This window comes from Paroedura picta, chromosome 12, assembly GCF_049243985.1.
Source record: "Paroedura picta isolate Pp20150507F chromosome 12, Ppicta_v3.0, whole genome shotgun sequence".
Taxonomy (NCBI): Eukaryota; Metazoa; Chordata; class Lepidosauria; order Squamata; family Gekkonidae; genus Paroedura; species Paroedura picta.
The window spans coordinates 27,515,923-27,531,924 of NC_135380.1; the positions used below are offsets into that span (position 1 = coordinate 27,515,923).

Here is a 16,002-nt window from a genome sequence, read left to right on the forward strand (position 1 = left end):
CGCTTCAGGGCAGTTCGAAGGCTGCGCAGCCCGGATTGAAAGCAGCCGCCCGGGCGAGCCACGGACTGGCCTGTGCTTCTCCTACTGGGCTGTAGGGGGCGCTGGCGAGCGTTTTCACCAAGCCGGCCTTGAAGGATGTGATGCCGCTGGGGGGAGGTGGCGCCCACGGGAGAGCCGGAAGCGGCCGGCGGGCAACCTGGGCAGCGGAGCCATGAGCAAGGGGAAGAAGTCCAGCATTCCGGACAGGTGAGGGAGAGGCGCTCTTCGGGGGGGTGGGAGGGGGCAACCGTGAGGTGGGGCCAGCCGTCCTTTCGGAGTCCGCCTCCGGTCTGCCTGGTGCTGAAGCCGGTCGCGTCGGAGTCGTGGACATTTTGTGTCTCGGGCCGGCCTCCGGTCTGGAAAAGGGGATGACGAGGAGGGAGGAGATGCCGGAGCCATGAGGTCATTCGTGAAAGGGACGAGGGCTCATGGGCCCGCTGAAGCGCCTGGCCTTAAAAAACCCTCGAAGGGACGATCTGGAGGTGTGGCGCACGGTTTCCGGGTCTCCGGCACAGACATCTTTGGGATGTATACAAACACTGATGCTCATGTGGCAAGGCAAAAAAGAAGGCACTCCCTGGTAGAGAACAGGAAGGCCTGGAGGATCATTGTCCATGGCAGTGGTCCCCAACCTTTTTATCACCGGGGACCGGTCAACGCTTGACAATTTTACTGAGCCCCGGGCGTGGGGGGGGGGGGGAGTCTTTTGCCAAGGGACATGGCCGCTGCCTGAGCTCCTGCTCCGCTTCCTTTCCCTGACTTCCCACCACCCGCTGGGGGGCGCTGCCAGCAGCAGCTGCGCAGTACCAGGCCGAGGGGGAGCCCCAGCCATGGCGGTCGCTAGAGAACACCAAAGTGAGCCGGTGGAAGAGTGGCAGGGCAGCCCCCGAGGCGGCAGCTGGGGAGGAGGACAAGGAGGAGCCATGGCCCGGTACCGACTGATCCATGGACCGGGGGTTGGGGACCACTGGTCCATGGGGTCGCAATGGGTCGGACAAGTTCACACCTAGCAACAACAACAAAGGTTTTTTTTTTGGTCAGGAATCCATTCGTGAATGAGTTAGTGAATTTTACAAGTATCCTGTACTGCAGTGGTCCCCAACCTTTTTCTGGCTGGGGACTGGCTGGGCAACTGCCCCGCCCGCGCAGTGCGCATGTGCGATGCACAGCCGAAATCGCACATGTGCGAAAGTGCCGCGCATGTACGATTTCGACTGCGCATCACATGCGTGGCCCTGATTCCCTCTCCCTCCCTCCCGCAGTAAGAAGCTTTTTACTGCGGGGGGGGCGGGGAGAGGGAACCGCGGCCCGGCGCACTGGCCTTCGCGGCCTGGCAGCGGGCCGCAGACCACAGGTTTGGGGACCACTGCTGTACTGCATGAGATATTGAATATATGCGTCTACTTTGGATTTCCACCTCAGCACAATTGGCGTAGCCCATTGTGCTTGGATGTATCTTTCTGTTTTCTATATCTAAATGATTGTGCATGGTTTTCTGCAGTGGTTGGCAAGGGATGCGTCTTTAACATGGGAGAATTGCTGTGTGGAAAACCTTGTTCACAGCCTCTCGTTTGGCCATAGCTGTACTCTTCATGCACTGACATTTATTTTATTTATTTATATTTATATACCGTCCTCCCCTGAGGCTCAGGGCGGTTCACATAAAACGTAGAAACGATACATAGAACTTAGTTTTCATGACCATTTTCATACAACATAAATAATATGAACATTAAACTGTAACATAGGTGCAAACTATAACAATACAAACCAGTCCAGAGCAGAACACATGGGTGGATTTTTTAGAAGGAAGGGAGCAGGGGCCCTGTAGATGTTGCTGGTTGCTCTGTCTCAACCAAATGCCTGGTGGAAGAGCTCCCTTTTGCATGCCCTGCAGAACTGTTTTAGCTCCTCTTATCTAATTATTTCTTCATCTTTGCAAGTAACCCTGATTATATAGGGGTAAGTCCTATTGATTCAATGCATGCTGAAGAAACTTTGAGTCTAGTGACACCTTTAAGCCCAACAAAGCTTTATTCAAGGTATAAGCTTTTGTGTGCATGCACAGTTTGTTAGACACAAAGGATTATAGATACAGAAGCCTTTGGCATAATAGGCAATACAAGTAAGGAAATACAAAGTAATAAAATTAAAAATCAAACAAGGGTACGCAGTTTTATTAAAAACAAGGAATTAATTCTAAAAGCCTTGCCTAAAAATGCTGCAATACTTTGTATTTCCTTACTTGTATCGCTCATTATGCCAGTAAAGGCTTCTGTATCTACAAAGACTTATATCTTGAATACAACTTGTTAGCCTTAAAGATGCCAGTAGACTAGAATTTTGTCCTGCTGCTTCAGACCAACATGGCGACGCACCTGAATGTCTGAGGAACTTTGCTTTCATTTTTTCCAGCTTTATAGATCTAGATATGCACACACAATGCAATTCTTTCAATATGGAAGCCGTTGTAAAGTAACTGAGATCTCTCTTCTAGATGGACTGACTACCAGCCTCTTGGAAAAAGAATACCTGGAACACGCTTTATTGCTTTTAAAGTTCCTCTTAAAGAGGTAGGTATGGTGTTTCATGTATAAATGGAACAGTATGACAGGGGCAGGGTTTTCGGTGCCTGGGAGCAACAATGGGAGGGCTTTTGGAGTTTTGGCCTCACTGGTGGACCTTTGTTTCATATGTTTTTTGGCCAATGTGTATTACATTGTGTTGGACTGGATGAGTCATTGGCCAGCATGATCAAAAGTGGGCCTCTAGACCTAATGGCTGACCCTCAAGCTATCCGGAGACAGTAACATTGTATGGCTTTGAGTTACTTTAGCTGAAGAAACAGAGAGCTCAGTATGCTGTTATAATTTCCAGAGAGGAAATTGTGTTAGACTTGGGCCTTAATGACTTTTATTCACACTTCTGATGAAAGCGTTCATGGACCCGATCCTATATGATCCAGAAAGCTTTAGTGCCTGACAGTTTGGGCTAAAATAAACATTTATTATTTTTGAGGGCCAACAATGCTCCTGTCTCTTCTTACAATACAAAGCTATAGAAGTATAGTTGTTCTTTGCATTCAGTATGTTATAAAGTGTTTAGACTTTATTTAGCTACCTTTTCTAGGTTATCTTTAATCCTACTTTTTCAGAGTTTTGAATGGAGACTTGCCCCAAATGAGCGGTTTTCTCCATTAGACCTTGTTAATCAAGTAACTGAGCAGAAGGAAGAACTTGGCTTGATCATTGATTTAACGTACACCACTCGCTATTATGATCCAGTGGTAAGTTTATAATGCATGCCTTAAAAGATTTGTGGGGTTATTCATAAGGAAATGCTTGTTAAAATTACAGTCTTGCTTCTTGTTTAGAGGAAAATAATCTCTATTGCTTAGGGGTGCAGAGAAAGCTTTGAATACGTATATTTTGTTAGAGTGAAATTACGGAGTTGGAAAAGGCCTTACGGACCACATGGTCTACCCCCCTCCTTAGTACTAGAAATCCAAAGCAATAATGTTCCTGATGGATACCTATCTAATTTCCACTTGAAATCTTCCAGTGAGGGTAGGAGCTGGTTCTGTTGTAAAACTGCCTTAATTGTTAACAAGTTTCTGCTCATGTTCAGTTGAAAACTGTGCTCTTGTAACGTAACCCCATTTGATTCAGCCTTACCTTCTGACAGGTCATCTCTGTTTTTACCTTCTAGAGTAGCAGAGAGCAAATCCTTGCTGCTTTCACTGTGACAACCCTTCACATCATTCAGTTCTCTTTCCACCCTCGTCTTCTTTAAGTTATTTATAACCACTTAATTCAGTCTCTTCTTATAGCAGTGGTCCCCAACCTTTTTATCACCGGGGACCAGTCGACGTTTGACAATTTTACTGAGGCCCAGGGCGAGGGGGGTAGTCTTTTGCTGAGGGATGTTGCCACCGCCTGAGCCCCTGCTCCACTAGCTTTCCTGCTGGTGCCCCTGACTTTCTGCCGCCCGCTGGGAGGCGCTGCTAGCAACAGCTGTGCAATGCCACGTCGAGGGGGAGCCCCAGCCATGGCGGCTGCTGGTGAGCACCAAAGGTGAGCCGGCAGCAGCCGGGGAGGAGGACGAGGAGGAGCCGCAGCCCGGTACCAACTGATCCATGGACCGGGACTGGTCCTCGGACCGGGGGTTGGGGACCACTGCCTTACAGAACTTGTTTACCAGAATTCTGACCATTTTCCAGTCCCCATTTAGATGCTCTGGTTAGAGAGGAATGCTAGTAGTGCTTGTTGGGCCTAAGCTTAGTAAGATAACTGAATCCCACAGCTGCCTCGGAAACTGGCAGGCTTGTTGGTAAAGAGATATCTGGGGTAAATAGTACAATTTGTTATGATTTCATTTGTGTCAAAGCATGAGAATAAACATCACTTAAAAGGGTAGGTGGTAGCAACTTGTTTTCATGTTTATTACAACCATTATACATTAAGAAAGCTTTGTTCATTCTTATAGGAGCTACCAGGTAGACTGCAGCACTGTAAGATTTTTACAGTTGGACATGAAGTACCAGACAGTGAGACAGTTTTTAAATTCAAAAATGCTGTGAAGCAGTTCTTGACGGAGAACCAACATAATGGTGAGAATTATCTAATGTGATTTGGTGTTGACCTTTCCTCTGCCAACAGAGCTGTCATTACCACAGTCTCAGTAATGCATAGCAAGTGTGATTTTAATTTACTAGTTTTTCCTAATTTTTGCTCAGTGGGTTTCTATTAGCTGTTTGTACTGTACTGTTCTCCTGCAGGGCATAAACAGAGCTGTTTTCTGAAGGAGCTTTCAATCTAAAGCTTGACATAGAGGTGGGGAGAGAGAAGAGGGAAGGAATGGGGGAAGAAAAAGGTAACTGTTCTCTTCTTGGTGCATACCAACCATTTTTACAATGAGAGCTAAACTGTTCCTTGGAATAATACTGAACAGTAAGTTTTTACTTTTTTGAGAAGTCTTTATATATAGTATATAAAGTGAGGTTGGAAGGCTGAAGCACAGGGTGTTTATTCTCCTGGGTGCTGATGTCAGCTTTATAGCGGTTTATACATGAACTAATTCTTAGCCATAAGCAGTGCTCTAAGAGCATCATCTCACTTGCATAACAAAAAATGACAAATAAATAAAATTCTGTGCAGCCCAGCAAACAAAAGTGAATTCTCTCTCCTCTAGACAAACTGATTGGTGTTCACTGTACACATGGCTTGAATCGAACTGGTTACCTTATTTGCAGGTAGGTTGCCTGAGAAACAAATGTTGATGATCTGAGGTGGAGGTGGGCTTTGTAGATGTTAAAGTAATTGAATTCCTGTCACACAAATTCTTGCTGAATGTAAAGTCAGATGTCAGGATCCTAGCCCTTCTGTCTGCTTGCACTCTCTTCATCTGTTGTGGAGACAGTCTTCTGTTGTAGGACATGTGTTCCTTGGGTGCTACACACTTTTGCTTGTACAGTGTGTCTTCCAAGCAGCCAAAGTGCTTAATGCAAGAATGTACTGTGCTACCAGGGACCACTTGTGTTGCAGACAAAGAGTGGAAAGAACAAAAGCCTCTGTTTGGCACTTCCACTTATATTGTGCTGTTTGCAAGCACTGCTCTGTTTGCTACCCAAAACTAGGTTTTAGCATGATCTAAGGTTGTCCGCATCTGCCACACAATCTTCTTTTCCCCTTCAGGGAAGCAGGGGCACAGAAACATGTTGAGTTAAACCTGAAACCAGACTTCTTTAACTTACAATTGCTAAGGGGCAAAGAATTAAAGTATCATTCATCATGAAAGGCAGGGTTCTGCACTTTGTTCTAAAGCCTGATTCCATGAGAAAATCTAAAGATTGGTGCCATGATAAAAATCCACCTCTCAGAAGCTTTTGGGCCACTCAGAGGACTGTTCCAGTCAGTTTCTCAGTTTCCTTGAGGCCAGAGCACTGAGGCTTTTTCTGAAGCTTTAGAATGGTTTTAAGCAACATTGTTTTCTTTCATTTGTTAAAATGCTATACAGTGTTCAGGATGAAACTAACCTAACTTGGTGGCAATCTCAGGAACATTTACTGAAGTTCCCATCTAAACATGAACAGAGTCAGGCTGTTAAGCTATTATTTCATTTTAGTGCAATTTAGCCTGCTTTTGTCTAACTGTTTACAACGGGGTTCCCTGATAGGTTGTCTGCCAGTACTTCCCCTGGTACCCGTCAAGCTTTTCAGAAAGTGGGTGGGGCCATTGTAAAACAGGGTATTGTCTGCCTTCATTTATATGCATTTTCCAGCCACTAGAGAATGCTAAGCACCCAGGCTTTCCTTAGCCAGTGCACAGTTCCTTTCCTCCTACATTCTCAACTGACTGTTGCCATGAGCTTTTTCTGCAAGGCACACAAAGAGGGAACTCAGTTTTATTCTTGGAGTCCAGAGAGCTGGGCTGTTGCATGAAGGTTGATGAGAGTTCAGGAGTAGAAGCTCACCTAGTCCTTTTCCAGGCCTGCTTTCCTTCTTGTAACTGAGCTATGAGTTCATCCAATGGATAGATAATACTAGATAGAGCAGTGGCAGAACTCTGAATGAGTCAGTTCTATGTGTTCAGTTGCCTACAATTCTTATACAAAGCAGCTATTTTGGGGCGGCATTAACTACCTTCTCTCAAAATTCCAGAGGTGGCTGCAGTATCAGAGAGGTTGGGGATCCTGAGTTGCAATATAAGTTCTATTATATGCCAAATTTTTCTGTCTCCTGTGTACTTAAAGCTTTCTACAAATATTGTAGTGCTGTTCTCCACTTTCATTAATGCTTTCCTGCTATTGTGTTAAGGTATCTAATTGATGTTGAAGGAATGGACCCAAACATGGCAATAGAACGTACGTTTTGCACCTTTATTTTCAGTTGCTCAGTGGGACTGGGGCATTTAATTTCTGTTTTTCAAAAACTTACCCTTAGTTTCAGGATGGAAACTATAGCAACATAATTTTGTGATACTAGAACCAAAGTATCCACAGTTTCTGTCACTGTGAAAATGCTTGTGCAGCACATCTAGAATATGTATAGTAGTAATTTAAATAGGGAGATGCTTGCAGGATCAAGCAGAGGGAAATGTCCCCAGTCTTGCCTCAGACTTTTTTTTTTACTGCAAATAATATCTGATGCTTTTTTCCTATGGTACATTTCTGCAAATGAGGGATTTTTGGTGGTTCCCTCTTGTTACAAACCTCTGACACCCCTCATGCTATATTTCCCCCCAGAAGCAGCATTTTAGAGAGGGTTTTGAGCAACTAAATCTATGGTGATCTATGGTATTTGCAAATGTAGGTATTCTGCTACTTCAAGCATATTAACTTCAAGGCGCGCCCAATGCACCACCAGATGCCCTGCCTGCCCTGCTAGAGGCGGTGGCGGCCTGGACGCTACAGTTTCCCAGTCTATTAGTCCTGGGGGACTTTAACGTCCATGCTGAGCTGCCGTCTTCTAGAACTGGGCAGGACCTAGTGTCAACCATGGCGACACTAGGGCTCTCGCAGTTTGTTGTTGGCCCCACCCACCAAGCAGGTCACACCCTGGATCTTATTTTCGGCGTAGGTCTGAATGTGGATCTGGTCACGGCAACTGCCGTGCCATGGTCAGACCACTATGCCCTGAAGGCTCGGCTATGGCTACCACTCCCACCTCAGTTGGGCGCCGAGCAAATTTTAGCTCGCCCGCGGAGACTTATGGATCCAATTGGATTCCTGAATGCTCTGCGGGAGCCAATGCCTCCTGGCACTTCTCTCAATGGCCTGGTCAGCGACTGGCATGACAGACTGCTGACTGCCATTGATGAGATAGCCCCCCGACGCCCTCTCCGGCCCCGTCTCAAGCGGGCCCCCTGGTACACCGAGGAGCTTCGCAACAAGAAACGGGAACTGAGACGGCTAGAGCGAGTTTGGAGGAAGACTCGTGACGAAGCCTCGAGAACATCTTATAGAATGCAGATGAAGGCCTATGAGATGGCGGTGAAGTCAGTGAAACGCAATTTTTACTCGGCTACCATCGCATCCGCAGACTCACGCCCGGCTCAATTGTTTAAGGTAGTTCGGTCTCTTACTGCCCTGGCTGAAGGGCAACAAAACAGTAGCAAATTGGATATCAGCTGTGAGGCATTTGCGAGTCATTTTGCGGATAAAATCTCGACACTCCGCCATGACCTCCCTCCAACCTTAGATACAGAAAGTGAACTAGAGGCCCCTTGGCCGTCTTTGGAGAATACCTTGAGTAACTTCAGACGACTCACGCTGACCGAAGTGGACAGGATACTAGCAACAGCGAGGCCAACCACATGCCCACTAGACCCTTGCCCATCCTGGCTCCTAAGAACAGCGGACATAAGGATAAAGGGCCCCCTCCGGGAGATAATCAATCTATCTCTCACAACGGGAGAATTCCCGGAGGGACTGAAAGAGGCTGTGGTACGCCCACTGCTGAAAAAAACATCCTTAGACCCGCGAGAGCCCAACAACTATCGACCCGTCTCGCATTTAGCGTTTCTGGGGAAGATGATTGAAAGGGCTGTCGCAAACCAACTAACAGAGTACCTGGAAGAAGCTTCGGTCCTAGACCCATCCCAGTCAGGCTTCCGGCCTGGCCATGGGGTAGAGACAGCGCTAGTCGCCCTGACGGATGACCTCCGTCGCCAGTTGGACCGAGGCGGGTCGGCACTGCTGATATTACTAGACCTCTCAGCAGCGTTCGACACAGTCGATCATGAGCTTCTAGCTCGCCGCCTCACCGATGCCGGAATACGAGAGACAGCCCTCCAATGGCTGATCTCCTTCCTCCGGGATCGTGGACAGAGGGTTGCAATTGGAGACAAAACATCAGACCGTCGTCAACTTACTTGTGGAGTCCCACAAGGAGCGGTCCTCTCTCCTATCCTATTCAATATCTTTATGCGCCCTCTCGCACAACTGGTACGGAGGTTTGGGCTGGGTTGTCATCAATATGCCGATGACACCCAGCTCTTCCTCCTGATGGATGGCCGCCCTGACTCCCCCCCAGAAGCATTAGCCAGCTGCCTGGAAGCAGTGACGAGATGGCTGAAGCAGAGTCGTCTGAAGCTCAATCCTTCAAAGACGGAGGTCCTGTGGCTGGGTAGGAAGGGCCCATGCGAGGAAGCGTGCCTGCCTGCCCTGGATGGAGTACAGCTCTCTACGGCTCACTCCGCCAGGAACCTAGGCGTGATTCTGGATACTTCCCTTACAATGGAAGCCCAGATCACAAAGGTAGCGCGGCTGGCATTTTACCATCTCCGCCAAGCCAAACTACTAGCGCCCTACCTGGCCCCGGAACACCTAGCCACAGTGATCCATGCGACGGTCACCTCTAGACTGGACTTCTGTAACTCGCTCTACGCAGGCCTGCCCTTAGCCTTGACCCGGAAACTACAGCTGGTCCAAAACGCAGCGGCCAGGATCCTCACAGCAACACCGTGGAGGTCCCACATCCGGCCCATTCTCCACCAACTGCAGTGGTTGCCAGTTGAATTCCGGATCAGACTAAAGGTTCTGGTAATTACCTTCAAGGCCATTCACGGTCAGGGCCCAGTGTACCTGAGGGACCGCCTCCCTGCCTATGCCCCTAAAAGAGCTCTGCGCTCCACCGCCACCAACCGGCTAATGGTCCCTGGCCCTAAAGAAGTCCGCCTGGTCTCGACCAGGGCCAGAGCATTCTCTGTACTGGCCCCCACCTGGTGGAATGAGCTCCCGGAGGAGATCAGGGCCCTGACGGAGCTTAAACAGTTCCGCAGGGCCTGCAAAAAGGAGCTCCTCCGCCAGGCATTTGGTTGAGACCAGGCACAACCAACAGCGAATGAAGGGCCCCCGCTCCCCCCCCTCCCCCCCTCTCCCCCCTTCCTCCCAGAACTCCACCAGAGCGCTCTGGACCTGTTGTGGTATTGCACCGTTCCATCGTTATATTATTTTATTATACTGTTATACTGTTATATTATTCTGTTATATGGTTACAACCACTGTTATTATTTACTGTATATTTTAACGAAGACTGTTTTATGTATCGTTGATTAGTTTTAATGTAAACCGCCCTGAGCCTTCGGGGAGGGCGGTATATAAATCTAAATAAATAAATAAATAAATAAATAATTGGGAACAGTTGGAATAGTGCTTTTGGGAACAATTTTGAAGCTTGTTTTTCTTCTAGTATTCAATAAATGCAGAGGACATTCTATAGAGAGGAAGAACTACATTGATGCTCTTAAAAGAGGACCTGGCCACAGGTATGCTGTTTTCACTGCAGCTTTATTAGTTAAGTTTTGTTGTAATTAAAGGGAGAAAGTGATTTTACTTTCATATCTGCCACTAGTTTCTGCTAATAACATAGGCAAGATATCTAATTAGAGAATTAGAGAAGTACTACCAACAAAGGTCCAAAAGAGTATTGTATCCAAAGCTCTGTGGTCCATGGGATGGGAATCTCTAGATCAGCCTTTCTCAACTTTTTTAGTGTTGAGAAACCCCTGAAATATATTTCAGAGAAACCCCAGAAGTGGCACAATCATGCAGAATATGATAGGGGAGCATAGCTGTGAACATCCCTACCCGGGCCCCTCCCCTTTCCACCCTCTACAGGCCCATATCATTGGCCATTTTGGGAGGGAGCGGGTGGGTCGATCTGACCATATGGGGCTATATCACCCAATAAATGTTTAACAGATTTAAAAAAAATATATTAAAAGTATTTAACTTCCACTCATTCAGGAAACCTTACCAGGGCCATCACGAAACCCTGATTGAGAAAGCCTGTTCTAGATAATGTCCTTTTTACATCAGTGTGAACAGTCCCTTTTGATTTGTCTGACAGAGAAAGACAGAACCAGAAATTCTGCAGGGTCCTCTAGTCCTGAACCAGTCCTTGTAGGTGATCTAAAAAAGTTAGCCAAATGTCACTTCTTGGGACACTGTTCATTCTGACCTGGTGGAAAGTTCTCTCCTAGCTATGAAGCATGAGCCTTCTACTAGAATGTTAAAGGCACATAGGCACTCCTACGCTCCTTTGTAAGGCCAGAATGAGCAAGTTGGTACATATGGGAGTGTGTTGAGTCTTGGCTTTTCAAGGGTTTAAAGGTCAATGCCAACGCCTTGAATTGAGCCAAGAAACAAATTGGAAGCCTGTGTAGAACAAGGCTGCAATGATAATGATCTCTATGGTCCACTCCAGTCAATACTTCGGCTGCAGCCAAAGTACTGACTGCAGTGGGTCATAGGGATAAAAATCACTGCCTCCAACAGCCTCCAATTTGCTTTTTGGCTCAATTGGCATTGACCTGCTCCTTTAAGGAAGTGCAGCCCCATCAAGCACAAAGGCTAAGCCATTTCACAGGTCAGTCCTTCCTTCTACACATATCCACAAACCAGTAGTACCTCTGTCTTTTGGGGATTAAATTTCATTTTATCAGCCCTCATCCATTCCAGCTAGATTAAAAAACAACTCCACCCCACCCCACATACAGAGGTTAATCTGTATGAGCCATGTCAAGGCCCCAACAGAGAAGATTGAGTGAGCCTTCCAAAATGTATCCTGTTTGTAATTAATTAACTGTGACAAAACTCTACACGTTGTAATCTCTGCATTTCTTTCTGAAATTTCTGCATAGAAGTTAGTTCACTTTCCTCTTATCAAAGCTATGTAACTCCAGTAATGTTTCTCTTTAAAGGAATCATCATGCAGCTGTGTCAGGATATGGCTGGATGAATAAAGAACCATACAGATATGCACCCTATTCTGACTACAATCCACCAAATTTGCAACAGTGTGCATTGCAAGAACAAAGGTTTCACATTTCTTTTTTCCCTCTCCCTTCTATTTCCCAATATTCATTATAATAAAAGCAAGAGGAAGCACAATGATGTCAGGTGCCCTAATGCTTTGCCATTAGTGGATCTAATGACCCATCTGTTGATCATCCTTCTCATTTTTATATAAAATAGGTCAGACCTCAGTCCTGCTGCTTGGGAGCTCCACTGCCTTCTGAAACAGAACTAGAAATAAATTTGTCAAATCTCTACCACTGGGATGATCCAATAAGAGGAACACTCTTTTGCTCCTTTGGGGATAATGCTAGGTCTAGACTATAGGATGCTGGGGGGAAATTGGGAATCTCATTGGCATTTTAAAAGCTAAGATAATTTAAGAATACTAATGATCCATCTAGTCCAGAATCCTGTTTATAAGCCAGCAAACAGGACATGGGGCACAGGCTTTCTGCTGATGTGGCTTTCTAGCACAGATAAGTTCACGGTCTCTCAATGTAGAAGTTGCCATTTGTTGTTGTGGCTAATCTAGTCCCCTTTTAAAGCCATCTATGCTCAAGGCATATCTACTGGCAGCAAATTTTACAATTAATTACTGGTTGAGTAAACTACTTTTGTCCATTCTGAATCTATTGCTTATGTGCTTCATTGGGTACCCTGAATTATAGTATTACTAGCAAGAAAGCCCATTGCAACCAGGAATGCAGTGGGCACTAGGACACCGGCAGATGCAGATATCGCTCTCTCTCCCTCTCCATCGCAGCAGGAGCCATAGGAGGTAATCAGGGCTGTTTGTAGCAGGGACTGAGGGCTGGTTTGCGGTTTGGCTCTCTCACATGCTGGCTCCTGCAGCGTCTGACAACAAAGTGGCTAGTGTCCAGGAAGGGAGGTGCAGGTGCAGGGCCAAAGCAGGTCTTTGCTGGCTGCACCCTGATTGGCCCTATTCCAACTCAGGCAGCCAGTTCATTCTCCACCCCCAGGCCTGTTTCACAAATATTAATAGGAATAATGGATGGATAAGGATGGGTGAGGGAGAAAAAATTCTACTCACTTTGGGACATGTGTATGACAATTGAGTGCCAGCAGTCTAGTAACCTTTTGCTCTTTCTGTTATAGGCACATTCTTGCTAGAAGAGGAAGGGTTAGACAAAACCTATACAGGTGAGAGAATTACTGGCATCTTACATGTAACAAGTCTGGGTCTGGAATACTTGTGAGCTCCCTCTTCATTCCATGTCCAGCACAACGTAGGGCCTTTGCCAGGCTGCACAGCTGCCACTGCTGAGCCCAGTAGGGCTCTCAGGCTTTGTGATTCCTACAAAGCCCAACTTGGGTTGCTCTGCTGTTCATGGCTGCTACCACTGAGCCCAACAGGGCTACATGACCATCATTACTGCTGAGCTCAGCATGGCTCCCCTGTCCAGCCAATGAACGCTACTTAACTTTTGGAGGCATTACTCTTCCCCCCACCCCCATATAGTTTTTTTTTAAGAGCTCAGATTTTTTTCCTGCAAATCTGGGAAGTCCTCCAAGATTGCTGAAGAATTAATTTGTGTTCATGTGGTCCCAATTTGTGGATTCAACTATCTGCAGATAGTTGGGGGAACACATGTTACTGATACTATATAGAGTTATACATATATAGTTTGTCTCTCTTAAGGAGGATACTTCACTCTGGAAGCTACATGTATATACAGTAGTAGAAATCATACAAATTAAATTTGATTATATCTGTTTGATTTGCATAATTGTACTTTTGAAGTAAGCTTTTCTAGAAAAGGCTTTTGCACAGTGCTTGGTGGCAGGCAGGGAAGAAAGACCACATTGATTGGAACTCTGTGGTATTGAGTGATGTGTAGAGGACAAGCTTGAAACTTTTATTTTCCTTCGTATGGACCCTCTTTTCCAGTGCAAAAACCTCACTATTCTCTCCAACAGACGAGACAATCCAGTCAGAACTTCTATTGATGGGCTAACACTTCTTGAAAGATGCAAAATTTTGTGCCAGATACTGGATTTCATGGCTGGGTAGCAGAACCTAGGCATGTCAAATACACTCAGCCAGGCAAAGTTCTGTCTGAGATGACTGGAATATATCCAGAGTGTAATGCAGTAGCTTTTCTATCAACACAAAGAATTGCAGATTGTAACTTCTGCCTCTTGCCTGAGTAAAGATACTGATGTTCAGTGACACCTTTCTCCCCCCCTCCCCACATGCAGGTCAGAAAATGTACCCCAGGGCAACCCGCAGGCAATGCCAAATAATATTTTTACTTTTTTACTTTCTCTAATTACTGGGGCCCTGACCTGGCTAGCCCAGGCTAGCTCAGTCTTGTCAGATCTTGGAAGCTAAGCAGGGTCAGTCCTGGGCTAGTATTTGGAAATGAGAACACCAATGAATACCAGGGTTATGATGCAGAGGCAGGCAATGACAAACCATGTCTGAAGAGCACTTGCCTTGAGAACCCTACCAGTCACTGTAAGTCTGCTGTGACTTGACAGCAAAAAACAACAAATTGTTGAGGAATAGCCCTTCCAGTGTAGATGCCAGCTTCTTTCTGGGCTTGGATCTGTATCTGGTGCTGCCAAGGGTGGTCTGAGTTAAACTGTTCATTTATTGTCAGATAGAACGACCTTAGCAGCCTCTTCCCCCGTCAAAGGCCTGCAGTGTTGTTAAGAAGTGCTCTGCAGAAAAGTTTTGGAAACAGCCTTGAGGCTCCTTCTGAACTTAGTGTGGTCTGAACTTCTTTACCATGTCCTTCATGATCTGTCTCCACTAAAGCTTTGTGGCTTCTCTTTTAGAAGATCTACCCAGAATCAGAATCACAACACCTGTTGCGACGGTCAGTCAGTTTACAGTTCTTGGTACCCCCCTACATCTCACACCATGCAGCAAAGATGGAATCACAATAGAGGACCTGACAGCCAGTGGTTTGATTCACCTTACCAGCCCCATTTGCAAGAATGTGGTCCCTCTTTTCCAGTGCAAAACCCTCACTATCCTCTCCAGCATGGAAGATACAGTGCAGACAGATGGTCCAATGAGAACTTCTATTGATGGGAATGCAACTGCCATGGAGGACACTGATGGAAAAACTACTGTTACCTGATCTGGTATTTGTCCAGTGGTAACCTGCTGGCTGCATTAAATCATTGCTTGGTTACCAGGAGACCTCCAGAGGCTGCCAGCTGTAAAGCCACAGATCACTGCTCATAATGTTGATTTGAAAGGGCAGGGGAAAGATTTCTAAGCATCTGTTTACATTCATTTGATAGGATTGCTGAAATACTAAGTTGCCACCACTGGCTGATCATCAAGAGAAATATTTGGGACACACAAGCTTTCTGAAAACACTATTGCTTGAAATGTAATTGTGCTCAGTAAAAATTATCTTCTGCAGGATGCCATGACCCATCCTGAGCAGAGAGCTGGTTTGGTTCTCCAGAAATTATTTTTGTCCCTATATCATAGTAATAGTTCTGTTTTGTAACCAGGATACATAAGCTGATTCATTTGTTATCATTGCAGTCCTGAAATTCTTCCTTATGTAAGAGCCAATTTGAGTAGAAACCCTGTCAGTGATTCTTCCTTCCCTGTATGTATTGCTTTGTTTTGCATATCACTGAGCTCGATCTACTTGTCTGGGACACTGTGGACTAATTCCTTCCAAACACTGCAATATCCCTGGTTGTAATTGCAGCAGGAATGGAAAGCTGTCTAGGCAGTCTTACCAGGAAGGAAACTGAGATATTTTGGATGCTATAAAAACAGCAGCTCTGAAAGCAGCAAGATGCAATAAATGGGTCCGAAGCTTTGGGAAGTTTCACTAACCAAACTTCACTGAAATAAATCAATGAGACTTTTAGAATGTGCAGTCAGCTAATAAAGAATCTAAATACAACCAAAATGTAATCTATATTTTAATAAGTTTACACATCAACTTGGAGTTCAGTAATTGCTAACATCCTGATCTGACCATTAATCTGGTACCTTCGGCAGGCAACAGGAGGGTCAATGTGCAGGGTGGAGTGTGTGTTTGTCAGTGTTGCTGTTACAATTGACATTTCTATTGCATGGTGCTTTTCCTGATTGCTGACCTGTCTCAGTGGCTGAAGCAAGCCTTCCCTGATTCTGCATCAGCAGGAGAAACCAGAGTTTACAAA

General features: G+C 45.9%; 1 protein-coding gene across 2 annotated transcripts; it reads left to right on the forward strand.

The window, feature by feature from the left end:
* Positions 1 to 37: 37 nt before the first annotated feature.
* On the forward strand, positions 38 to 15,756 carry DUSP11 (dual specificity phosphatase 11). 2 transcript variants are annotated; one of them, XM_077304930.1, is made up of 10 exons: positions 38 to 246; positions 2,537 to 2,612; positions 3,194 to 3,325; positions 4,525 to 4,648; positions 5,230 to 5,290; positions 6,854 to 6,900; positions 10,229 to 10,304; positions 11,742 to 11,858; positions 12,955 to 12,999; positions 14,641 to 15,753. In XM_077304930.1, the coding sequence occupies exons 1-10, from the start codon at positions 212 to 214 to the stop codon at positions 14,894 to 14,896; spliced, it is 969 nt and encodes a 322-aa protein (XP_077161045.1). In that variant the 5' UTR covers positions 38 to 211; the 3' UTR covers positions 14,897 to 15,753. The 2 variants fall into 2 exon arrangements, with proteins under 2 accessions (XP_077161045.1, XP_077161044.1); XM_077304929.1 differs by having other exon boundaries at positions 74 to 246; positions 14,644 to 15,756.
* Positions 15,757 to 16,002: the final 246 nt, after the last annotated feature.